This window comes from Labrus bergylta, chromosome 7, assembly GCF_963930695.1.
Source record: "Labrus bergylta chromosome 7, fLabBer1.1, whole genome shotgun sequence".
Taxonomy (NCBI): Eukaryota; Metazoa; Chordata; class Actinopteri; order Labriformes; family Labridae; genus Labrus; species Labrus bergylta.
In genome coordinates this window covers 14,102,025-14,127,020 of record NC_089201.1, presented here as the reverse complement: position 1 = coordinate 14,127,020, position 24,996 = coordinate 14,102,025, and the positions used below count along the sequence as shown (strand labels likewise).

The 24,996-nt window shown below is 42.6% G+C and overlaps 2 protein-coding genes and 1 non-coding gene across 4 annotated transcripts in view; 1 reads left to right on the top strand and 2 right to left on the bottom strand.

Moving 5' to 3' along the window:
• lsp1a (lymphocyte specific protein 1 a) overlaps positions 1-16,347 on the top strand; it is a 30,453-nt gene extending 14,106 nt beyond the window's left edge. Inside the window, exons 5-13 of one of the 2 annotated variants that reach the window (XM_065956820.1) lie at positions 125-362; positions 465-602; positions 3,851-3,894; positions 4,814-4,895; positions 6,265-6,402; positions 6,716-6,811; positions 7,674-7,760; positions 8,256-8,364; positions 15,672-16,347. In XM_065956820.1, the coding sequence (XP_065812892.1) occupies positions 125-362; positions 465-602; positions 3,851-3,894; positions 4,814-4,895; positions 6,265-6,402; positions 6,716-6,811; positions 7,674-7,760; positions 8,256-8,364; positions 15,672-15,694 (955 nt within the window). In that variant the 3' untranslated portion in view covers positions 15,695-16,347. Of the gene's footprint in view, positions 1-121; positions 363-464; positions 603-3,850; positions 3,895-4,813; positions 4,896-6,264; positions 6,403-6,715; positions 6,812-7,673; positions 7,761-8,255; positions 8,365-15,671 lie in introns of both variants that reach the window. The other variant, XM_020634992.3, reaches the window with a different exon arrangement.
• Positions 11,453-14,158, bottom strand: prr33 (proline rich 33). Its single transcript, XM_065956819.1, has one exon. It carries the CDS (start codon positions 14,120-14,122, stop codon positions 11,789-11,791), a length of 2,334 nt encoding a protein of 777 aa, XP_065812891.1. The 5' UTR covers positions 14,123-14,158; the 3' UTR covers positions 11,453-11,788.
• On the bottom strand, positions 14,345-21,125 carry LOC109984845 (proline rich 33). Its single transcript, XR_010666656.1, has 3 exons — positions 20,974-21,125; positions 20,539-20,586; positions 14,345-14,914 (listed from the first exon to the last, which is right to left on the bottom strand). It is a non-coding gene; the product is annotated as a proline rich 33 (transcript).
• Between the last annotated feature and the right edge of the window lie 3,871 nt (positions 21,126-24,996).

Sequence of the window (24,996 nt, the reverse complement as noted above, 5' to 3'; positions counted from 1 at the left end):
TATGAAGCTAGCCAGGTTGTCATGGGAACATTGTCATGTCACTCACTTGATTGTTAAAAAAGCAGGAAATGTCCCTCTACTTAGCTTGGGACATTGCACTCACTGATGTCTCGATGTGTAGCAGAAGCATGGAGCCGGAGGAGTCGGAGGCCATCCTGGAGACGGAGCAGCGTCTGGAGAAGATCCGGCAGAGCCTCCAGCAGAAGGGGAGCCAAGAGCTGGAGCAGCTGAGACACAGGCAGGCCGAGGCCGAGCAGGAACTGGAGGAGCTGAAGAGGAGGAGGGGGGAGAGACGTCGAGTCAGAGAGGAGGAGGAGCGACGGAGGCAGGAGGAAGAGCAGCAGCGGCTGGCCAGAGAGGAGGTAAACAATTGTTGTATTCGAGGATGTGTGCTACACTTTTTCCCAGCGTGCTTTAGAGGTGAAGCTGTAGCATTGAACTGTGTTTGTGACTTGATGTCCCAGGAGGAGAGGAGGCGGATGAAGGAGGACATCGAGAGGAGGAGGATGGAGGCAGCGGAGAGGATGAAGAGCCTGAGTACGTCCAGCGTGGACGGAGACGAGATGTTCAGCCCGTTCAGTCCCAAAGCTCCCACACACAAGGTAGATATCACCTGCTGTCGTCTCAGACTGAGCACTACTTTTTGTAAAATGTCTCTTTCATAACAACTCAATGATATTACCTTTGTGTTATCTTCACAGCTGATGGGTTCAGGCTCAGCTTTGTAAGTTGCATGTGTGTGTAAATGTGTGTGTATCTCAGAGCCAGTGTGTTGTGGCTGCACCAGGTGAAGCATGGCGTGTTATCACACAGCTCACTGATACATGATGTGTTTTTCAAGTTGAAATGTTGAGACACATTTAAAATTCCATTCATCACTGAATTTCGATAGTCAATCGTGATTAATCACATTTTTAACAACAGGTTTGAAAATCTTTTTTTTTTTCCCATTGGAAAATAAAAATAGTTAGGCTTTTATTTTGAAATTTTGTACCGTATTAAAGGCAGGGTTGGTAATTTTCTCCGGATCCACAGTCTTTAGGTCCTGACAGAAATTAATAACTCATGTTCTCTGAAAAAGGAACAAAGAAAATCCGTCATCTGTATCAGTTGTAAGCCTGTAAAAACTTCAATCAATGTCTACCACGAGGTACCAATCTGATGAACCAATCAGACGCCTCCCTGTCTTCCTGCTCGCTCTCTACCTCTTGCGTGCTCTAACCCACACTCAAAGCGCGTCACCGATGACGGAGTTTATACTGTGAGTTTACTTAACGCTGAATTAGTCGACGTAGTTTCTACACAATGCAAGAGATGAGCTGATTCAAGATTCAAGATTTTTATTTGTCACATGCTCATACAGATGTGCAGTGAAATGTAAAGACTGTTCCACAAGGCCATGCAATAACACTCAAATTACTAATACACATATATACAGTAAAATATAATATAATATATATATATAATATAATTTTAAAAAGAAATATTTGAATATACAAAATATAGAATATGGAATAATGTAAACAGTGTAAAGTGTCAGTGTGTAAAGTGTCCAGGGTGTCAAAGTGCAATGTGCAGATTGGAATGTGTGGTGTGTGTGCATCGTGTAATCACAGTTCTGTTTTGTTTAGTTCTGTTTTGTTTTTAACTGAGAAGAGTGGAGTTAACAGTCCGGACAGCCTGAGGAAAGAAGCTCTTCCTGAGTCTTTCTATGTTCACCTTTATGTGTTGAAGGCGCCTGCCAGAGGGTAGCCAAGTAAACAGTCCGTTACCTGGGTGGTGGGGATCACTCATGATCCTGTTTGCCCTGGCTGTGCTCCTCCTTGTGAAGATGTCCTGGAGGGTGGGGAGTGTTGTACCCATGGTACGCTCTGCTGATTTCAGCACCCTCTGCAGGGCTCTTCGGTCAAGTACAGTGCTGTTCCCGTACCACTGGGTGATGTTTCCAGTCAGCTCACTCTCCACCGCTCCGGAATAGAAAGTCTTCAGGACCTTCACAGAGACTTTGAATTTCCTCAGCTGTCTGAGGTGATAGAGGCGCTGCCTCGCCCTCTTCACCTGACTGTCTATGTGGGTTGTCCATGTTAATCCTCAGAGATGTGCACCCCCAGGTACTTGAAGCTGCACACCCTGTCCACAAGCATCCCATCAATTCTCAGTGGAGTGTAATCCCTCTGCAGTCCTCTTTTGAAGTCCACAATCAGCTCCTTGGTTTTGCTGACGTTCAGGAGCAGGTTGTTGTCCTGGCACCACTGTGACAGGTTTCCAACCTCCCCTGTATACGCCTGCTCATCATTGTTGCTGATGCGACCAACAACCACCGTGAGGTCCGCTTCTGGAGAAACGGCGCTCGTGCATGTTAGTGAGGGGCAAGGCTTTGAGGGAGCACAGAGGGGAGGGGGTGTAGACAGAAACAGAGGGAATGCTACTTACAAAATCATGCTAGTTTTAGAAAGTTACCAACCCTGCCTTTAAGCTGAGAGTACTTTACTTGCTGTTTGAATTCAACCGTGCTTTTATTATGAAATAAAGTAAGGCCCTTTCTGTAGAATGAAGGTTAGGACATAAAGTTCACAGAAACAGGAAGTGGTTAGAGATCCCAAACTGAGGTCAAACAGCTCAAAGGAACGGTAACAAAGGTCAATGGGTGATGTCATAAGGTGGATATTACTTTGGACTCGTCAGCTGAGCTATCTGAGAGTTTGTTGAAGTGAAATGAGACATTTCAAAGATGCAGCAGTGTCCTTCTTTTACATCACTGAGACTACAGGGAGACACTGAGGACGACTATCTACGAGAGCCTGAAGGGACAAAATAGGATGAGATTAATGAGGATTTAAAAAAAGTTCATATTAGACCTTAAAGGCACAGTATGTAAAGTTCACCACCAGGGGGCTCTCAATCAAAACAATAACAATAGATGAAGTTGAGGCGGGGAATCATGGGAGTGCTTCTCTGCTCTTTTAAATGGTTACCAAGATTAAGGATAAGAAACAGTCTTGACTGTTGGTCTTCGTTGTGTTAAATGTCAATCATTGATATTTGATGTGCATGACACTGCATGTTTGATCTGTGCACCTTCTGGGTCTTTTGTTTCCTCGTTGTGCTGAACTTTCACAGGAATACTTGTGCTTCCTTACTTATACTACGTCTAAAGCGCCGAATGTATCAATGATTAAAACTAGCGACAAAGATAAGAGAAATATCCTATGAATTCATGAGCCTTCATTTTGTTCAGGATTTTCAGGATCTTGATGTCTAATTTGCCTTCAAATGGGCTCATCAAGCGTCTTTTATTTATTTATTAAGATTTATTTTTTCTTCATTGAAGAGATAAGACAGTGGATAGAGTTGGAAATCAGGGAGAGAGAGAGTGGGGAATGAAATGCGGGAAAGGAGCCACAGGTGGGATTTGAACCTGGGCTGCCTGCATGGAAGACCATAGCCTCCATACATGGGGCACACGCACTAACCATTGTGCCACCAGCGCCCCTCATCAACCCTCTGTCAGAAGGTTTTTTTTAGGTATATGAAACATTTAAATACTCTAAGCTAAAAAAAACAACAAAATAGACGGAGCTGTTCCTGAACTCTTTTCAGATCTAACATCTTAGGGTTCAAATCCTTCAAAAGATTTTATTTCAAACATCTGACACAAGCCAAAAAACAGTTGTTGTTTTTCCCATAATGCATTGCTCCGATCACCACTGTGACGTCTCATACAGTTTGATGAAGGTCACCAGACTCGTTTGTCTCTATTTGACTTGGACTGAGTCGTGTTGGTCTGATCTGAGCTGTAATGAACACACTTTCATTAAATGACATCAGACTTTTTATTTTTCTCTTTCAGATAACGGAGAGAACGGAGTCGCTAAACCGCTCGCTGAAGAAAAGGTGAATCACACATTTACATCGTACATCCGTCTTTGTATACTAGCTTATATAGCTTCTTCAGGGATCAGGTCAGGTGTGAGTTGTCTGGCTGATCAAGCAGAGTAACACCACAGTCAGAGAACCAGTTAGTGGTAGTTCTGGCTCTGGGGTGAAGTGCCAAGTCCCTTACCCAAAACCAGAAGATAATATGGCACCCCAGATCACTGACTGTGGAGACCTCACGCTTGACTTCTGACCTTTGATAGCGGCCTTTAGCTCGTCCATTTTGTTGGGTCTCTGTGCCTCTCATCTTCCTCTTGAACATACCATCATCGGCTCTCTATGGAGTTCAGGCCAGAAGTAGAAGAAGATTTGGTTCTTGGAGTGATGAAGGACCTGAATGATAAATCACAATCAGTTGTTTTCTGTCAGTGAACTGGTCGCTCTGGCCGCTGCCTGCAGCTCCATGTCTCTCATGGTTTGTGCATCCTAAAGGTAAACACTGATGAAAAGGGTCAGAGGTGACCTCTCCTCCTCTCAGAGCATCCCCCCCCCTCCTTAGCTCAGATTTATGTCCTGGTTTTTAACTCTGTCCAGATGCAGGCGGCTGTTCTGCCTCTGTTTTCTCTGAGTGATTGTTGAGGTACGGTGGCTCCGGGCCGTCTAAGATCTGAGACAAACCAATTCAGGCCGAGGCTGGAGCCAAGGGTTTTAACTGACGCTCAGATAAATGAGTTTTTTTTTGAGCTGAAAATCATGCAAAGCTGCTCTATAGGTTCCAGAGACTGACAACATGAAAGGAGAATAATACAGGATGAGAAGTGTCTAAAGGTGGAAATTAAGGAGAACATATGGTCAGAATGAACGCACGTGGTCACAGCGACTCCTTTGTTTCCGGCGTTCTCACTGTTTGTGTTTTGTGTCTTTTTGTGTGAATCAGTAACAGCTTTAAGAAGACGCAGCCGCTCGTCCTGCTGCCAAAGATCGACGACAAGATGGAGCAGTACGCACACGCTGTGGAGGTCAGCTCACACTCACACACTCACATACTGTACACACACACACACACAACAAACACAAAAAATGCACACAAGGGCGGAGAGGCATACATGTGCTTGTTAGAAAGGAACACTTAAGCTTAAATGTGAGATTATTTATGATTATGTGATACTGTATTTCACTTATTTGCAACAAGCGGCAACCTCCTGCAGTGTAAAATCCTGCAGTTCCTTGAGTGTCCACTAGAGGCTGGCTGCAGAAGCACAGGAAGTCACATACACACCCAATCTAAAAAGCCTGTTTTTACAGCAGAGATTAACATGTTTACAGCCTGGTTCAAAAAACCAAATAGGTCTGATTAGCTCATGTCTCGATCAACACACACTGTACGAGGGGTGAATGTTTTGATGACTCATCAGTTTTGATTTGATGAAGGATAAGAGTTATTCACAATAAGGAGTGTAGCTGACCTGATTGACAGGCGGGCGCCGTGTAACGGTTTGTCAGGAGGTTTAAAACCCACCTGAGCTCCAGCTCTCAGCCTGTCGTTAGGTTGACTGAAAGTTAGACTGAGACAGCATTTCCAGCATGGAGACCGCCATCGATGGGACTCCAGCACCCCCTGCAGGAACAGACGGGTGACGTCAGAGCGTGAACCTGGGTGAACATGTGTTGTTTTTGTATATTTGGTCTTTGAGATGTACAGGTGTGTAAAGGATTAGGCTGAAGCATTACATCACAAAAACAAACCAAACAAACATAAAAAGACACAGATGAATGATCATATGGCTGCTTTAGAGAGAGGATAATAAAATCCAGGATGATGGATGATATCACTTCCTTTAAATTCATCAAATCCTGTGTTTTTTTCTGCACACTCAGAAGTGTCTGTTGAACTTTTGGACCCTCTTTGTTTCAAACCAGCGGAGCGGCACAAAGCAGCTCTGACCCTTTCCGTGCTGCGTTCACAAATCTCTGCAGCACCTGGGCGACGTCCCAGCTGCACGGGGGGAGTCGGACAGATATATGAGGGGACACTTTGTTTTTTTCTTTCCGCTCCCTGTTTTCACCTCGGGCAGTTCCCGGGCGTATTACCAGGCACGCTCAGTGACCCGGGGTTATCACAAAGACTCTGATTTATGGAGAGCTTAAAAACAGTTCAATCAATTTCAACACAAAGTGCAACAAGGAGAACTCTGAGATAACTTTAACACATTAGAGAGCCAAGGGCTGCAAATAACTGAAAAAAGGTAAACAAGTAGATGTATTTTTAAGGTTTATTTTGGGTCTTTTTATGCCCCAAAACTATATTTGTTGATTTGTTGTTTGGTGTGTTAACATTCTTAAAATATGGTTTTCATATTTTGTTGTCTTGTTGTTGTTGTTGGGAAGAACTCCCAGGAGTTGCGGGCAGTGAAGGCGTCACTCAGCGACCTGCCCAGCTCACCCGAGGTCGTCGCCTCAAAGAAAAACCTGTTTGAGGCGGGAGACGCCTGGAACCCGAGTCCCAGCAAGGGGGCGCCCTGCAAGGTGAGGAACCACTCGAAGGACGGATTTCACTCAAACAACGAGTCTTTAAAAAAACAGCTGCTGAGAACCTGTTGACAAAGAGCGCAGATTTTGATAAAATAGTTTTTAAACATGAACTTTTAAAAACATGGCGTTTACTTTGTGCAACATACGGGGAAGGCGGTCCTCTTTTGCGTCAACAAATTGCACATTCGCTGATGATGTTGTTGTGTTTATTTACATCTGGAGAAAAACATGGAGGCAACATGTTGAAAGAGTCCATTAAAATCAAAAGTATGTTGTTGAAAACACTTTCTTATTTTTTCTGAATCAGGACACGGAGGGGTTGAAGGTGGGCGTGGCCAACCGGATCACTCAGTGGGTTAAAGGTCCATCTGATGGCGGCAGACAGTCTCCGTGCAGACCGACAGTAAGTCTGAAAACAACATGAACACGTTCAGTTCTCACTCATTCCTCGTCCTGTGTCTTCCTCCTCTGTGGCTTCATTTATTAAACAACTTAAAGAATAAATAATGTGTTTAAGACTGAGCCAGAGCTGGAGTTCTTAAAGAGACCGAACACATCGATGTTTGATGTCAAACAAGCAACAACGCCATGAAAACAGTCTTTTAATTGTTTTTTTAATTTCCCACTAAGCGCAGCAGACCCTCGCATGAACTCACTGATTAAATATTTCTGTCGTAAAGTGTCACTGGAGGAGAAAAAGGTTGCTTACATTTATTCACAACAAAGTTAATTAGAGGAGCGTGGGTAAATTGGGGAGCAGCCTATGTTTGCCTCTTCTTTAAAATCAGGAAGGATTACAAGTGCATGACTTATAAAAGACTGTTTTCACTGGAAGGTTGTGGGTTCGATCCCCAGCTCCTGCAGCTACATGTCCAAGACTAGAAAAGAAATATGCAAGCTCAAGTCCATTCATAATTTGAGTGACAGCGTAATGATGTGTTCAGGACGGAGGAAAAAGTTTGTAATGTGAGGTTTCCCTCTAGAGGAGAAAGAACAAACATCATGTTCAAAACAGCTGCTGAAGGACTTCTTCTATATTCATCTTTTGATTGGAAACAAATGTATTTATTACCTACTGTTAAAACTGCACTTTGCTTTTAACTCTTTAACTCTTTAACTCTCTGCTCTTTTGTGCATGGCTAATTTCTTTAATAATCTCCACTTGGTACATAGCCGTATTTCTTCAACATTCTGTCTTTATACTTTTTCTCTTTTTTACTTTCCTTATTTTATTCCATGTTTTGTATTTATCATTGATTTGTCAGGATGTGAAGGCCGGAGACGTGATGCAGAAAAAGAACATGTGGGAGGGGATCAGAGACTCATCAGAGCAGCCGGGACACAGAGCCAAGGTGAGAGATATAAATATGAGACATTCTTTTTACTTCTTGTTTAAACATCGTCTATATTATTCAAGTTGTTTTAATTGCACATATATTAAGGAGTAACATAAAGTGAGTGAAACGATAAAGTGACCTTACTATATGATCAGACATTAAGGAAACATGCTATGTTGAAGTGCTGGCTTCTCTTACAACAATGCAGCAGCCAGTATGCCCTCCTTCTAACTTTAGATTCTGGTCCTGAATGCTCTGGATTTGTTTGGACCAGAGAAGGTAGGCGATTTTAAGGGACCCCCACACGGCCGTATTGGACGCCCCTCGGTTTGTCGGATAGGAGACCAGTTATCAGGTCAAACCAACAGGTGTTGCAGCGATGGAAGCGGGCAAGAGAACTGGTTTAGATAGAAGTGATTGTACCCGACCTAAAAAGCCTCTGCATGTTTCTAATAAGCTCCACGAGCAGAAACACACCAAAGTGAACCCGTTTGTCTCTTCTTGCTTTAGGGTTCAGCCACTGGTAAAAAGTACAAGTTCATCGTCACCGGTCACGGAAAGTACGAAAAGATTCCCATCGAAGATGAGGACAGAGAAGAGTTCACCAACGGACAATCTGGTAAGATCAGAAACGGAGTGAGAAAATCCTGCTGGAAAGTCTATTAGAAGTTATCTCAGCCTATTGTGTGTTTCCTCAAGATATTACACAGAGGAAGATGTCTGTGTAGGTTCTCAGTCATCATGGTCATGTTAAATTATAAACTTGATCCAAAGGCAACTGGACTAGGTTGATGGTTGGTTGATTGATCTTCAACCTAGTCCAGTTGCCTTTGGATCAAGCTTCGAATTTACACAGAGGAAGCATGTTTACAGTGAAAAGAATCGGTCCCAGCACAGAATCTGGTGGAACTCCATGGCTAACTTCAGTGTGCATAGAAGACTCATCATTAACAAAAAAGGAGTTAAACCAACTTAAAGCGGCTCCTGTAATAACAATTAGCTGTTTTAGTCTCTGTTATCGCATATGATTAAGTTTAAACTCCTAAATGTAACAAACCTTAAATGATACATTTTTCCCACTCAGGTGGAGTCATATATGAAACAACAAAATAGAGACGGGATGAGTGAACTCTGCTTGTTTATTTTTTCTCAAGTGACAAAGATGGAATCACAGGAAATCTTTCTTTGATCAAAACAGCACTTAAGTAAATCATTCACAAGAGCTCACACTCCAAAAAACCCCACTTTTTTTTAACAAAGTATTAAAAATTGCAGAACACAAACCAGAACAAGCGTCTAAAACGAAAGTAGTTGATATGCCCCAACTCTGATGCTATAAGCACATCATGCATGATGTTATGGTGGAGAATCTGAATGATATCGACCAATCACAGAAGTTTTTTTGAGCTTGAAGATGTGTTAAAGGTCACATATTCTCCTCCTCTCCAACCAGTTTAAATAAGTCTCAGAGCTCCCCAAAACATGTCTGTGAAGTTTCTTGTTCTAAATCCACTCTGATCCTGTATTTTATCATGCCTATAAACCCCTCTATTTCAGCCCTGCTCAGAACAGGCTGTTTCTGTGTCTGTACCTTTAAATGTAAATGAGCTGTGTCTGACCACGCCCCCTCTCTGGAAGGGCTTGGGTGTCTCGGGCTATCTCGCTCCATGCCCTATTTTTTACGGTGAGAAGGCAGACTCAGAGGGCAGAACAAACACCTAGCTGTGGGAGTGTCACCCACCTGTGGGAGGGGTTACTGCCCTTTGTGATGTCATGAAGGGAAAATCTCCAAACGGCCTGTTTGAGCACACATTTTCTGAAATGTGGAGCGGGCAAAAGACGGAGAGGATGGACTTTTCTCATCATTGGGGGGTTTGTAGACAGACTAGAGACACATATTAGAGTTAGAGAAACATGGTGAAGTGTGTTTTTGGGCAATATGTAACCTTTAAAGTGACTCAAACTCACTTTGAGGAAGATTTTCACTGACAAACTGCCCTTAAACATTGTGCATTGTCCTCACGTCTTATTTAGTAAATCTTTTCCTGGCTCTCTCCATTAAACTAGAACCTCTTTCTGTGCCTTGCCGTCTTACCATCAGTGTTTATGTCTTACCACATCCTGTTTGAACATCAAGAAGGTCAAATCATCAAAAAAAAGTTGTTCTATTGTTACTTCAAGTTGCTTCAATTACAAACATACTCACCTACCTAAAGCCTTTTTTAAAAATCACGTCATACTCTACATATGCGCTCAATACCTACAGTAGTATGTGTTCTTGTGTCTTGGCTAGTAGCACCATTTGAATAAAGATGAATGTTTTATTGATCATTGAGGAGAAAAGGAATTTCCCCTCTACTACAAATGATCTGAACGGAAACCCTGAGCAGACAGACATCTGTATATTGTATTTAATTCTGTTTTTCCTGTCATAAATGATGTCTGGATTTATTCATCTCGTGATCTTGGGTAAACAACGCTGGTTTTCCTGTAATGGTTCAAGTTCAGATCCCGAAAAAAAAACAACCAAAGTGTACTCATGATCACTCATGAAAACGGAGTCAAATCAAATGTTTTAATGCATGTCCTTTGATGGCGTCTGTCTAGTTATTTTTTGTCTCTCAAATTACAGATACATTAAAAAGATATCTGCATCAATGCAAAGAAGTTGTTTTGTCTTTGTACGTAAAGAAATACTTTAAACACCTCCATAATCTAAAGACGCCCAATACAGACATGCATACATACATTTCATTTGACTCCATTTTCCTGTGACAGAGTTAATTTCAGCAGTTTTCTTGAGATCAGGACTTGTGGATCTCGTCATCTTGGGATAACATCGTTGGTTTTCCTGTGATTACGAGTTAATTTCTCAAGATCTCGACAAAAAACGGTTCAAGTTGAAATTTTTATCTTGGGAAAAACCGGTGTTAATATCCCGAGATGAATGAGTTGAAATCTGGAGAAAGTGTTCTCATGATCACTGGAAAACGGAGACAGATCAAATGTTTTAATGCACGTCCTTTGAGGGCTTCTGTACGTTATTTTTTGTCTTTAGAATTACAGATAATTAAAAAAGATATCGCAATAATGAAAAGAAGTTACTCTTTGTGTAAAATACCTATTTAATCTACGGAAGCCTGAAATGGACATGCTTCCATACATTCTGGTTACTCCATTTTCCCTTGAAAACAAGTGAGTTTGTTGTTTTCTTAATATTTGTCCCATTATCCCCAGATAGCAAAGCTTGTTTACCTTTGATAATGGGTTAATATCAGCTTTTTTCTCGTGATAACGGGATCATTTTCTGGCGATCTAGAAAGCAAAACAGTAGGCTGGTCACTGAGAGAGGTGACGACTACGACAGCAAAAATTATTTCCGCCTACTGATCGTGTCTTGTACTCACATCCTCCTCGCTCCGCGTCTGATCGGGAAATAAACAATCTCAAATATAAAACATGCAGTAAAAAGTAACGGAGCAGTGTCGGTCATACAGCGGCCATTGTCAACAGACTATTGTCATAGTGACAGGACGGACATGCAGCACTTTTCTTCTCAGCGCGCAAACGCGTCAAGCCAGCGCTTTTCTGCCCAGACAAAATGCTAGGTGGACACGGGGCCTTACTCAAATAATCTAAATCGACAACCCTACACTTTATATTCATGGTGAAGGTGTGTCAAAAGGAACAAATGAGAAGCTCTGAAGTTACTTAAAACATTAACGCTTTAATCTGAAGTCACGTCTGAATGACTTTAAGACAAATGTAGCTCTCTCTCTCTTTCCAGCTAATCCACAAACACAGAACATTTAACATCCAGACAACCAGTCACACAAATGCAACACAAAGCATTTGTCAAGTAAAAAGTTCAGGCCGAGTTTTACTACCACACTGTCACAAACATCATCAAGACTATGACGAATCCAGACCTGTACATTATTTCTGTAGCTAAGATTTTTGCACCTGTACATAAAACACATAAAAATCACTTTTTCCCTTTACATTTTTATCTTGGCACTTTATATTATATATGTGATATTAGCTTAAGAACCAGTGAACCCCCTCGCTGTTCTGTTAAAGTCTTTTGGTTCCTCTTCTTTGCCTTTCCGCCCAATCAAACCCATCTCAAAGACCGTTGAAATCTTCGTCACCGGCCTCGACGCCGCCTCTTTCAGCCTCTTGGCGTCAAACCTTGGACTAAAAAGCAGCACCGGCAGCCGGTGGGCAAACGTAGGTATCTCCTTCTGCTCGTCCATTTTCTCTTCCTGCTTCTCCTCCTCACTCTTGTTCAACTCAATCTGGTGCATGATGTTCTCTTTGGTGGAGAACATCTGGAAGAGGACAGCTTCCCACATCTTTGTTGCCTTGGGAGAGTCTTTGGCTTCATTCTCGTCCTGAGTGTCTGGCTTGTCAACAGGCTTCTCGACAGGCTTCTCGTCAATCTTCTTCCCCTCACTCTGGTCCTGCACTGACGCCTCCTTCTGGGAGCCGATCTCTGGAAATTTGGGCTCCTCCTGCTCCACCACCATGTGCTTTTTGAGCCTGGACCACCCGCTCAATTTAGATTTCACTCCTTTTGGCTTTTGAATGACCTTAAGAAGGGGCTCAGATGCTAGCAGGGGTTCCTCACCATCCCTTTTCTCAGGTGTGGATTTACCTACTGTTGCTGATTCTGCTTTCTTATCTTCTCCTTTGTCTTCACTACCATGCAGAGCAGGTGCTGCAGTACTCGGCTTTGAGACCTCTTCTTTGGCCTTGGTGACAGCTACAGGTTTTGCTGGCTCTTTTTTATCAGCTTTTGTCCCAGTTTCAGACTTCAGCTCGGAGCTCTGAGCTTTATCTTTGCCTAAAAGTTTTATTACTGCCTTCAGAGGATCCTGGTCTCCACCTTTAGCCGGAGGATGTTTGGCCTCAGGAGTTTTTGGCTGTGCTTTGGCGACTTCTTGAACCACTTTCTTTTTCTCAGGGGTTTTCACCTCCACTGTTGGTGGTTTGGCCTTTGGTGTTTCCTGAATCAACATTTTTTCATGTTTTGCTACAACCTGACTGGATACCATAATGGTATCTTGGGCTCCTGGGGAGTCAGATGCTTGGGAAACAATAATAACAGGGACTGAAGGGGTTACGGCAACCTTCTCTTCAACACTGGGTTTACCTATGACTTTCGAAACCTCAGCTGTAGATTGTGCATTCACAGGAACTTCTTGGCTTGGTGTTTTAGATCCCGCTGAGTCCTCTTGTGTTGCTCCAACCTCCTCTTCAGTTGACTTTGCAGAACTGGCAATACCAAATGCAGGAGTGAATGTTTTGATACCACCATAAGCAGCATATTCAGCCGGCGTCAATCCACGATAGGAGGACTTTGATTTCTGAGCCACTTGTGTTGGGGTTTTAGGTCTCTGGAAGGCTACAGGGGATGCCCCAGAAGGTGATGTCCCATATGTAGGTGTTTTTGGTCTCTTGTAGCCAGGAGATGTGGTCATGAGTCGGGACGCCTCGAATGTCGGAGTCTTAGGCCGCTGATAGCCGTAAGAAGTCGCTGCTGGTGTTGTCGGCTGAGGTGTAGGAGTTTGAGAGAGTCTTTGAGAGCCAGCTGGAGAGGATGGGATCTTTTCTCTTGTCAGATCTGTCTCTGATTTCGCCTTTGTTATGCTTTGTTGGACTGCTTTAGCTGCAGGTTTCATGTCTGAAAGAATGTGCCCATTTGGTAATGTTTCTGTAGGCTTTGGCTCAGAAGTCGTCACACTTAAGGAAGCAGAAGAAGTACTTGCAGCTAAAACCGTTTTGGGCGTTCTTGACCTCTCTGGCTCTACTGTGATTGGTGACACTGCGAACAAGAGAGGATTGGGTCTTGAGACTTCAAAGACAGGTGTTGCAGCCCGAGCGGTATGGTATGCCGGGGTTCTCGGTCGCCCTGCTGAAATTCTTGATGGGAACTCATAAGTTGGTGTTTTGACTCTGATTTCAGATGTCGGAGTTGCTCTCTTGATTTCAGCCGTGGGAGTGGCTCTTCTGTTTTCAGATGTTGGGGTAGCTCTTTTGATTTCAGATGTTGGAGTGGCTTGTTTTATTTCAGGTGTAGGTGTTTTTACTATATTCATCTCTGCTGTTGGTGTAGCACCTCTTCTAGTTTCAAAAGTTGTTGTTTTTATCTGCGGATCTGAGCCCGACAGAGATAGCTGGGTTGTCGGTGTTGAGCCTCTTTTGACTTCGGTTGCTTGTGTCAAGTCTTGCTTTGTTTCTGTTGCTGCTTTACTTTGAGGCACTATGCTCCCAATGTTGGTTAATCCAGCTGTGTCATACACCGGTGGGGTCCTGGATGTCTCATAGAAAGATGTGCTTGCCGTGTAGAGCCTAATTTGAGGGACATCAAACATCGGTTTTGGTGATCTCGATGGTTCTGTTGCTTTGAATGTTGGTCGTGGACTTTTGGATTTGAATGGGGTCAACACAGTCAGAGGTCGTTTCAAGGCTTGAGCCCCCATTGCTTGATAAGGAGTTGGACCAGGACTTATTGGTTTTGGCTGTGGGGTTCCTCCAGATGTAACAGGTTTAAGACCGGCATGAGTGTTGCCAAATGTGCCAAACGCTGGCTTTTTCACTTCAGCAGCTGGTACTTGAGGCTCTGGCACAGAAAAAGCTGGCAGAGCTATTTTGGGTACCGGTGGCCGGGCGACTGGCTCTGGAGTTGGTGAGACTCCTGAAACCTGGACTGATCCAGAATATGATGAAACAGTGGTGACATTTTGGGAATAGGAGTAAGATGGGATCGTCACAGTCTGAGGTGAGGACCTTGCTGTTCTACCATAAGCTGCACGCTGCGGATAAGGCGATGCAACATGTTGATACAGCGGCCTGACTGTAAACCGCGGAGGCTGCTGGACTGCGTAGAGGCTGAACGGGGCCTCTGGAGTCTTGGGCGGCGTGGAGTGGTCACTGTGCTCGAGGTCGGGACTGGCTTCGTTCACAGGGGAAAGGCTGGAGCGGAAAGGTGCGGCGGACTGCGCTGCCTGAGCAGAGGACTTTTTCTTGGCAGATCTCTTTAGGAGCTTCTGAAGCCGAATGTTGTCCTTCCCGGGCTTGGGCAGCAGGGGCGGGGGGTACTGCTGGGAAAACAGGCCCGGCTGGGTGACAGCACCATAAGCGAAAGCCATGAGTGCTTAAGCACCCTGTGGAGAGAGAAAAACACATATTGTCAACAAAGGAGAATTTGTAGTTTTTGGCAAAAATTATTGCCAAGCAGTCCATAAAAAATTTACTTAAGACAAACTTAGTAAATAGATAATAAGATGTTGATGTAACATGGTCACATTGTTGATGTTGATGTAACATTTTATTGTGCTGAGAGATTCTTTTCAATATTAATGGTAAATGTGTCTTTTCTTGATTCTGGGTCACATTAGATATTTCAGAAAATGGAGACCTAATATTCTTAAATGACTGGGAATCATAAGAGGTAACTTAACTAGTTGTGATTTTGACATGTTGGCAAACATAATGATAGTAATGTAGTCAAGACCACACTAACCGAGACCAAGACGTACCCAAGACCAGAGTGCTCAGAGACCAAGACATTTAGGGAACGAAACAGAGTCAAGACCAAGACCATGAATATCACAGAAGAATCATCATCTTGTGTGCAGGGGGGCGTGTCACTCACTTAGACCGTAACTGACATGGTGGTCTGCAGTACAGGGGCCCCGCAGGGTCCCCTTTTCTCTTCACCCTGTACACCTAGGACTTCTGTTACAACTCTAGGAGCTGCCACCTGCAGAAGTTCTCCGATGACACAACCATCGTGTGGCTGTTTGTTCAACCATAATGTGTTAAAACTGGAACATTTCTGTGAATAAATGCATCCAACTCCATTGCAATTTAGACCACTTGCTGCATGTTTTAACATTTTCTTCTTTGTCTCTTTTGCAGATTCATACCATGGTGATTACTGAGGAGTCGTCGTCCTTACATTTAGCTTCCACCCCGATCCCAAACAAGCATCCACCGGCCATCACACAAGCAGCAAAATAGAGAACAAAGCAACAGCTCAAGCCCAAAAGGTTTACACATCAACTGTCCATATTTGTCCAATTTCCTCTTAAATTTTGTTTTGTGTATATATCTGACTGTGAGCTTTAATGTTCCTGTAATATTTTCCACTGCAGTTTGTAGATGAATCAATCCTTGTGTGTGTCAGGAAACATGCATGTATTTTATGTAGAAAAAGTTTGTATTTCTCAATCATTTTAGTAAACTCTTTGGCAAACAAACAGTCTGAACAATGAGAAATGAGGGGAGTAAACTTTGTCAACAAACTGTCCAAGTTTCAGCGTCACACAGATGATAATTATGAAAGTAAGAAAATAAAAACTGACAGAATCTCGGCTCAGCACACCTGGTGCAACCATTTACCCAAAGCTTAGTCATGCAGACACCTGATCTATACAATCAAACGTTATGTCCTCTGTTTGTTTTTGATGTACCCGAGTAGTGTCTTCAGCCGTGTCTCTGTACTACTGCACACCTTTGTCACCTTTATATCCTTCTACTGAGACTTCTTTGTGTTTTTAACCCTTTTTCTTAAATAAATTAAAAAGATTTTCTACTTTGGCAGTGCCGTCCATTTTATCTCCCTTTTTAAAGGAGCAATATGTAACTCTGATACCTAGTGTTTAAAATGGGTACTGCAGTCAAAATTCTAAACATTGCAACATAACACTAATATGTGTCTCCATCCGTCTACAAATCCCCCAATGATGAGAAATGTCCATCCTCATTTTGCCTTTTGCCTGCTCCACTTTTCAGAAAATGTGTGCTCAAACAGGCCGTTTGGAGATTTTCCCTTCATGACATCACAAAGGGCAATAACCCCTCCCCCAGGTGGGTGACACTCCCACAGCTAGGTGTTTGTCCTGACCTCTGAGTCTGCCTTCTCACCGTAAACAATATGACATCTAGCGAGAAAGCCCGAGACACCCAAGTCCTTCCAGAGAGGGGGCGTGGTCAGACACAGCTCATTTACATTTAAAGGTACAGACACAGAAACAGCCTGTTCTGAGCAGGGCTGAAATAGAGGGGTTTATAGGCATTATCAAATACAGGATCAGAGTGGATTTAGAACAAGAAACTTCACACACGTTTTGGGGAGCTCTGAGACATATTTAAACTGGTTGAAGAGGAGGAGAATATTTCACCTTTAAGAGGTTTTTAATTTCCCTAAACTCCAGATACAGATGTCTTAATGATGGTATCATAACGTATGTGTTGGTGTTATTTAAAAAAGTCAAAGATAAATCCTGCAAGCTGGAAAAAAACAAACATGAGAATGGAGCCGGCCTCTTCCTGGATGATGTTACCGCCTCACAGCTGAGCCTCAGACTAATTTTAGCGAGGAAGATCGGCCAATCACCTTCCTCCTTTTTTTAAGACTCCCAGCTCTTTACAGGCTGCATCACTTTCCTGAACACAATAAATCAGAGTGCTGTGATGCAGCATCTGCAACTTCATCTGCCTAATGGGGGCCTCAGAGACAAACATGTAACAGGGGAACAGTTGAAGGACAAATGTATCAAACCTGAAGTTAAATATCAGCAACAGTTTGAAGTCACTCACTGACTGCAGTTATGTTTTAATGCAGGCAGCTTTTCATGTCTTAAATGTTACTCTAGTCAGCAGTCACGACATTGAGCTAAATGATGTTTGGACTGTTTATTTTTGTAACTGGAGCAGCAACACTGAAGTGAGAGTAGAGCTAGGATGAAGATACATGTCCAAAATGAATGCATTTATTTAAAAGATTGAATCTCTTTTCAGGTCGTTCAAAGGAGTCTTTGAGGTTGCAAACCTAAGTTAGGAGTAGCTGAGCCAAAAAAAATAGTCAAAGATGATGGCGGCTCCAGACAGAAAGGTTTAAATCAGCATAATTAATTAATACCGTGATACATTTAATCCACATTTACCTTTTTTTATTGTAACATTTATCCTCAGTGTGTTAATGCAAGGAGGGACAACCTTCAACTGAGAGTAGCTCATCCTCTGGGGAGCCTGACAATTGAATCTTAAAGATTTCAATTTTTACATTAACATTTTGTCTGTACGTCCTAAAACAAACAGCTGATGATAGTTTTTGAGGATAGGAGGGTGTATCAATCACAACATTTGGGGTTTATACTCTGGGAACCATGAATACCTAAGCAAAAGTAAGAAAAGTGTAGATACAAATATCTTGATTTTGATGTCACTTACAGGTGAATGGTGAAGGCGGAGCTTAAAGGAAAGGTAAAACTCTGCAATAGTCCTACATACCATCAAATATTTAATGAAAGATTTAGTAGTTTAAAGTTAAGCTAAAAAAGTGTTTCTAAAGTCAAACTGGTTCATCTTCTGGAGAGCTGAATATGATTACAGAACATTTCAAGACACACTAAATGTTGTTTTTTAACGTTTCTTCTGCACGATTAAGAGTTAGTGCTGATAACGGCGTTCAACGGTGAAACATAAAAAGGGTTCATCCTCTGGGAACCTTGAATACTACAGCAAACTATGTGAAAAACTAGCACGAGCAGTAAGGTTTGCTGAATTTTGATTTAGAGATTTTGTGCATTAAAGGTAAAGGTGATGGCGATAAAACGAAAGGTCGACATCAGGATATTCAGAAATATCGTGACAACTGTAATTTAAAGTTTGGCAAGAATTTAGGCCTTTCATAAGCAAACTGTGTTTTAGGTCACTTTTTTTTCTTTCAATCAATATATTAATTGAGTTTTATATTTATCTTATTAACAAAACAACAAGAAATAAATGTGTGCCACTTTTAGTAAAAACTCCTTCCATGGTGAAGATTTTCAAAAACTCAGTTTAAGGTGTTTTTGTGTAGACGGGGAGTTTTATTCTCGTGCTGCACGCCGTGCGCCGGGATGACAGAGCCATTGCGAGAACATTTTAGCACATCAAGGACGTCATTTTTTGACTTGGCATGCTCAAAATATCCGTAACTGTGCATTTTGATCTTTTTGAGATCTGAGCATGTTTGGACGGGATCATTTTTTTAAACTGAGGAGGAATCCCACTGTTTACAAAAAATACCTGCCTGTATTTTGTGGATGAGGCTTGAGACAAACTAAAAACGGGTTTTGCAGAGGTTCCTTCAAGTGGTCTACTCTCTGCGGAGCTGAGCATGCTAGGCCATAGAACATTTCAAGGCACATTATGATGAAAATGTCCCCAATTTATTAACACCCAAATAAAATCCATGAACATTTGGGTGGTGTTTAGGGAGACATGTAACTGCACCAAAGGATTCACAAATATCTCTTTACAGCCTCAACTCCCAGGAGGACTCTGATGAACGCGTCGGTCTCATTTGTTAATAAAGTTGCTCTTCATACTACACGTGTTGCTGGAGCTTTTGGTCCTCTTCTAAGCCTTTCAGTTGTGCCAGAGGATTTTCTAGCTGCTTCTTCAGCCTCAGCTCCTAACCACTTTAGATCTGACCTCACGAGTAAGAGCTCATATTTAATCTAATACAATCAGGAATATTAAAATCTGTGAAACCAAAAACCAGAAAAACTCCTCTGCACTGCGAGGTGACGGTTTACATGCTGAGCTTTATTCTGCAGATTTTGTCGCGTCAGGATCCTCTCGCGTCTCTTCCCACATAAACACACGCATATAGCCGAGTATAAATATCCGCCAAATGGTGAAAGTGAATGCAGAGCATCCGACCCCATGACATCACAGGATAGAGCCTCAGGAATACACTGTCACTTAGAACATCCAATCACAGGCCAGAACAAGAATTCAACATAGAAGGATCGTTTAATAGAGAACGCCTCAATGTTACTCTTGTGTTTGACATAAGTTATGTTTGGCCTGTTTTCAGCACTTGGTGCACATTACAAATTGTATGAACCTGTTTGGATTTATTCTCCTGGTACCTCACTTTATCAACCACTTACTTTGTTTTATAACGCCAAATCATAACAAGCGTTATCTCAGGGGGTGCCGGTGACGTAATGGTGAGTGTGCGCACCCCATGTACGGAGGCTTCAGCGGGCAGCCCGGGTTCAAATCCACCCTGTGGCTCATTTGCTGCTCTCTCTCTCCTCTTCCACTCTATCAACTGCCCTGTCTCTAAAATAAAGGCATAAAGAGCCCCAAAATAATCTTGGCATCAGTGACCAGGTTCCTTTAACAGGCAGACACCTCGAGCAGAACATGACCCACCAACATTTTTTTCATTTTTAAACATAATATTTTTGGAGACATTTGGTGGAAATGTAATGAAGCACTAAAATAAGTTTTTTTAATTTTAAGAATATAGCTGCACAAGCTTCATTTAACAAAAATAACTCATGACAAGAGCCAGATATGTTCATGATGAGACTGTCCAAAGGGTTTTGGTTTGCTGGCATCATGCAGTCTGCACAAAAACAAATGTTTAATATCCTCAGTTTACTATGTGTGTCACCTCAGTGAAATGTAGGCCAGAGCTGGTTGTCTTTAAAGGCCCCCCCCCCTGTCGCCCCCTCCTTCCCTGAACCTGCTGCCTGCCTGACACTCGAGAGCCCACTCCTCCTTTTAAGGCTCTGGTAGGCTCGGTATTTGGAGCACCTTCAGGATGCAAGTTCAAAAGAGGAAAGGGTAATAATAGCCGCGTAATAAAAAACCAAGTTGGTCCACAATAGCCCCCTCAAGTAAATGAATCCAGCCCAAAAAAGTCATTTACCACCGGTGAAGTTATGAGGATTCAAACATAGAAAACAGAGACTTTGAGATGGAAAAAGTTGGAACGTACCAGGTAAAAACTTGTTGCTGGTGTTCAGAGTGCTCCAGGCAGGGTCCCCTTTAAAGAACAGGAAAGAACATTGATGTCAAATGTGGAAAATAACTTTATTCCTCTTAAGAGAACACACAAGGAAGATTAAAACACAAAGCTTGAATGTGGTCACCGGTCAGTCATGCCTCATTGCAGCACAAGACAGATAAGTGACCCTGCAGGTGGAGTGTGCGTTTGAGCCGCAGGGAGTCAAAACAGCTTGCGGCTAACACTTAGCTCAGCCTGCTGGTGCTTTAATGTTGCACTGAGGACGAGAAGAAGACACCCTCAGCTCTCCAAACATGTCGGATCGCTGGCTGCCGAGGAGGGGGGATCCAGCTGCCTCCCTCACACGTCTAGCAGCTTCCCCGTGCCCTATCTGGAGAATAAAAGGTGTAATTATGGGGTGTTTACCTGTGCGACTGCTGCTTGGGGGGCGGCCGGCCGGCTGCTGCCTGCTTGTCCCAGCCCGGAGTGTCAGAGCGGCAGGTTCATGTTGAGCCCAACTCGACCCCCCTTCCTACAAATGGAAGCAACAGACGCCATGGCAGTCCAAAAATAAATGCTGAGCCCTGTGAGCTGCTCAGAGTGACAGCAGAGCAAGGCGGGTCGCAGCGCCGCACAGAGAGGCCACCGGACCTTAGGTTTCACCACCAAAGGGCTCTAAAAGTGGGCTCCGAGGGCCACCCAGGGGTCCCTTAAGGATGTGTCAGGGATCACAGGAAGGGGTCTCCATCACAGGGATTCATTTGAACTCTGTAGAAATAGTCCTAATTCAAGTGTTCTAGACCGGTCAAAGTAGATGACTGTCCACCTAAAGTCAGGTTCTGTTTAAGGTTTCTGCTTTCCCAAAAAAGTTGATCCTTGCCTCCAGCTCCCATTTTTTGCTCAGGGATCAATAGTTGTCTCTTTGTAACTTAAGTTTAATGAGATACTCTAGAAAAAATGGACTTAACCCGACATGAATGGTCTTCCTGCATGCCAAAAAAACACATTATTCAGGTGTCTCTCTGTCATGACTGTCTACAATGAGTGAGAAGCTCGAGTCCCGCTGGCTCTGTTGTTGTCAGAGTCGTGTTTACATGGACGGGACGGCCGGCTCCTCCCCTTTTGTATAAAAGTTGTTTTAGTCAAGAACTAGAGAGAAGAAGAACATACTCACTGATTATTTGGATGTCATGTAAGTGTAATATAGATCAGGGGTGGGCAACTGGGGGCCCGGGGGCCACAAGCGGCCCCCATCAACCCTCAATGTGGCCCTCAGGTCAATTTTTACACAGCAATTAATTGAAAACATGAAATAAACATGACAAAATCTGCCATGAAATCATGAAAACCATAAATATGTCCATAAAAATATTTGATCACTGGTATATGTTGAGTTAAATTTAAGACATAATTGACTATAATCGTTTTTGCATCCTACGATTTGGCCCTTGCTGTGACCGAAGTTGCCCATCCCTGCTTTGGATCTAACTAAAGAGCGCTAACATTAGCATGCTTACACAACAATGCAGGACACAGGTGACTGCAGCTTGAGAAAAGGACAATTATGTCTGCCACTTGCTCTTAATGGTGCTTCATTATAGTGGCAAGTGGAGGGGGGTTCGAGGTGTGTCTCTGGAGTAGAGTGGAGGCTTCAGTATGGAGGAGGTGTGGCCAAACAGCAGTTTGTTTTGATTTAGTGCTGGTGCTCAAGGGCGACCTCTACTGGATCAAAAAGTCAAAGATCTCTTCCAGCGACAAGTGAATTAAGACAATTATTTATTACAATGAATAACATGGAAATGTGAGTTGACTTTGGTGCTTGGACTCTATGGGCGGGGTGATATGTTTGGAGAAAGTCCATTCTGAGCGTCCACAGAAAAAACAAACAAAAAAAACCCAACAGTTTTTGTAGTTTGTTAAAAATGTCCGCTCAACATCTCCTCTGTGGGGATGATCAGGTCAGCTTTGAACAGGTTCAATCAAACAGGAGGTCTTAATTCATCTCTCCCTCATGAAGGCCTCTGCTCTCTATTCTGTTACTGCAGCGCCCCCTGGGGGACACCAGAACACAATTCAGGACCCCTGAGAGACGCTCAAGCTGCAGGAGAATTTCAGTTTCAGTTTCATGATTTAAGTTTGTTTAGGCTTAAATCTGAACTGAAGACATGAAACAGATTCTGCAGAAGCTCTTAAAATAACTAAAAGGGAGGTTGTTATAGTACAGGGGTTCTCAATTTTTTTTGCTTTGTGTACCCCCTTTCTCAATGTTTTTCAGCAAAGTACCCCGTTGTCCGGCTACGTAAAAGGATTAGGGCCACTGAAAAAAAAACTGTTTGGTTCTGACTTTTTTTTTTAAGAACTCTGAATCCTAAAAAAAATAGGTCAGAACCCCAACATGTTTTTCAGTGGGCTGGGTGTAGACAGAGCACTGAGGGAATGCTACTTTCAAAATCATGCTAGTTTTTGAAAATTACCAACCCTGGTTTTAAGAAAATATATTTTATCACTGTAGCGCATTAGTCTTTTTTTTAATTGTTTTTCAGTCGCTCTAAATAACTTTGAATTGAATCAGATTTGTGTAAAAGGTGCTTTATGAATAAAGCTTGATTGATCGATTTATCTTCAGTTATTTTTTTGGGGCCTTTTTGCCTTTATCGGATCGGACAGCTGAAAATAGACAGGAAGTGTTGGTAGGAGAGAGAGTGGAGGATGACATGCAGCAAAGAGTCAGGTTTGGATTTGAACCCACATCCGCTGCTATGAGGACTACAGCCTCCATACATGGGGCGCACGACACAACCACTAGACCATTGATCCATTTAAAGAGGACATATTATCCCCCTTCTCCACCTTTTCAAACAGTCCCCTGTGGTCTAAATGAAACATCTGTGCTGTGCTTTGGTCAAAATATAACATGAATCAAGCACCAGAGGAGGTTTGTGAGCCTGTATAAACCAGCTCTCTCAGAACGCTCCGTTTTAGTATGTGTGTCTCTTTAAATGCAATGACCCCCCCCCCCTCCCCCCCCCCCCGCGTTTTCCCAGTAGACATCACTTCTCTGTAGTGAGAATAAAAATGGTGGACCTGCGTTAAAGTTTTGTTCTAGGCTGGGGGTGGAGTCCATGGGTGGAGATACCAGGGGAGGGGAGGGGATTTTTTTTTACCAGAATCCCACTGTGACATCACAAGAAGAGCAAATTTGAAACAGAGCATTTTTCTCTGTGTTGTAAGACTTATGCAGACCACAAAAAAAGGACTGGATGGGTTTATTTCACATTTTGTGGGTCAGTAGACACTAAGGTACCCAAGTTTATGTTCAGAAACACTGTAGAAGTGGACAAAGAAACAAACATATTCAAACATCCCTTCCTCTCTCGAATAATGTCTTGTGCATTTTAAAGTCTGTAAAAGCGTATCACTATATCCAAAATAAAGGTACCTCTCATAACTATGAAAATGAAAATGAAAATGAAAATGAAAATGAAAATGAAAATGAAAATGAAAATGAAAATGAAAAATATATTTTGCTACGTTCCCCTGAGATGACTAGGGGATGAGGTGAGTAACAATAAAATAAAACCCCGGGAAAACAAGGAGGAGCTAAGTATAAGCAAATTAAAAAAAGTAATTTATTTACAAAATCACAAAAACAAAACAAACAAGAACAAGGTTCTTCAAAACACAACGAAAGAGAAGCCAAATCATCTTCAACAGTTAGCATGAAAACCAACGTCCTTTCACAGAAGGAGTACGGCCTCTACAGGGGAGCAGAGTTAGCACACAGCTGAATGGTCCACTGACCCCGACTGCCTGGTGTGCCCGACCAGTGGCTGCAGTGAGGCAACACCTGGAGGGAGCACAAGAGAAAGAAGAAAACAAAAAGCACACACACAAAACTACAGCATGTAACACATATCTACACTCACACATACACATATGTATATAAACCAAAAGTTATATATTTCCATACCCTGCCTTCATCCATTTCTGGACTTTAACACAATTGTTATTCTGTAAACATCTTAACCTGAGTCTTCCTCCTGTAGAAGCACTGCAACATCTCTACATTTCATGAATACTTTAAATGGTCTCCATATTCCCTCGCAGACATCCAACTGATTTTTCAGGGTGTATGTTTGTAATTTCTTGCTTTATTTAATTAATTAACTTTTTACTATTTTTATTTTTAATAATTATACTGCTGTTTTTGAGCTGTTCTAACAAAGACATTTCCTCCAATGGGAGCTCAATAAAGTTTATCTTTATCTTTCCTCTCCATCGACACACAAAGTGCCACATTTGATTGATTTACAAAAGAACCATTTATGTTGAATATAAGACTCAGGAAAAGGTTACAAATGTTTACTTAAATATCCCCCAAAAATATATACATCCTGTTCAAAATGATGACTTTTACGCAAACATTTCTAACTCAATGGTTTGTTTTTT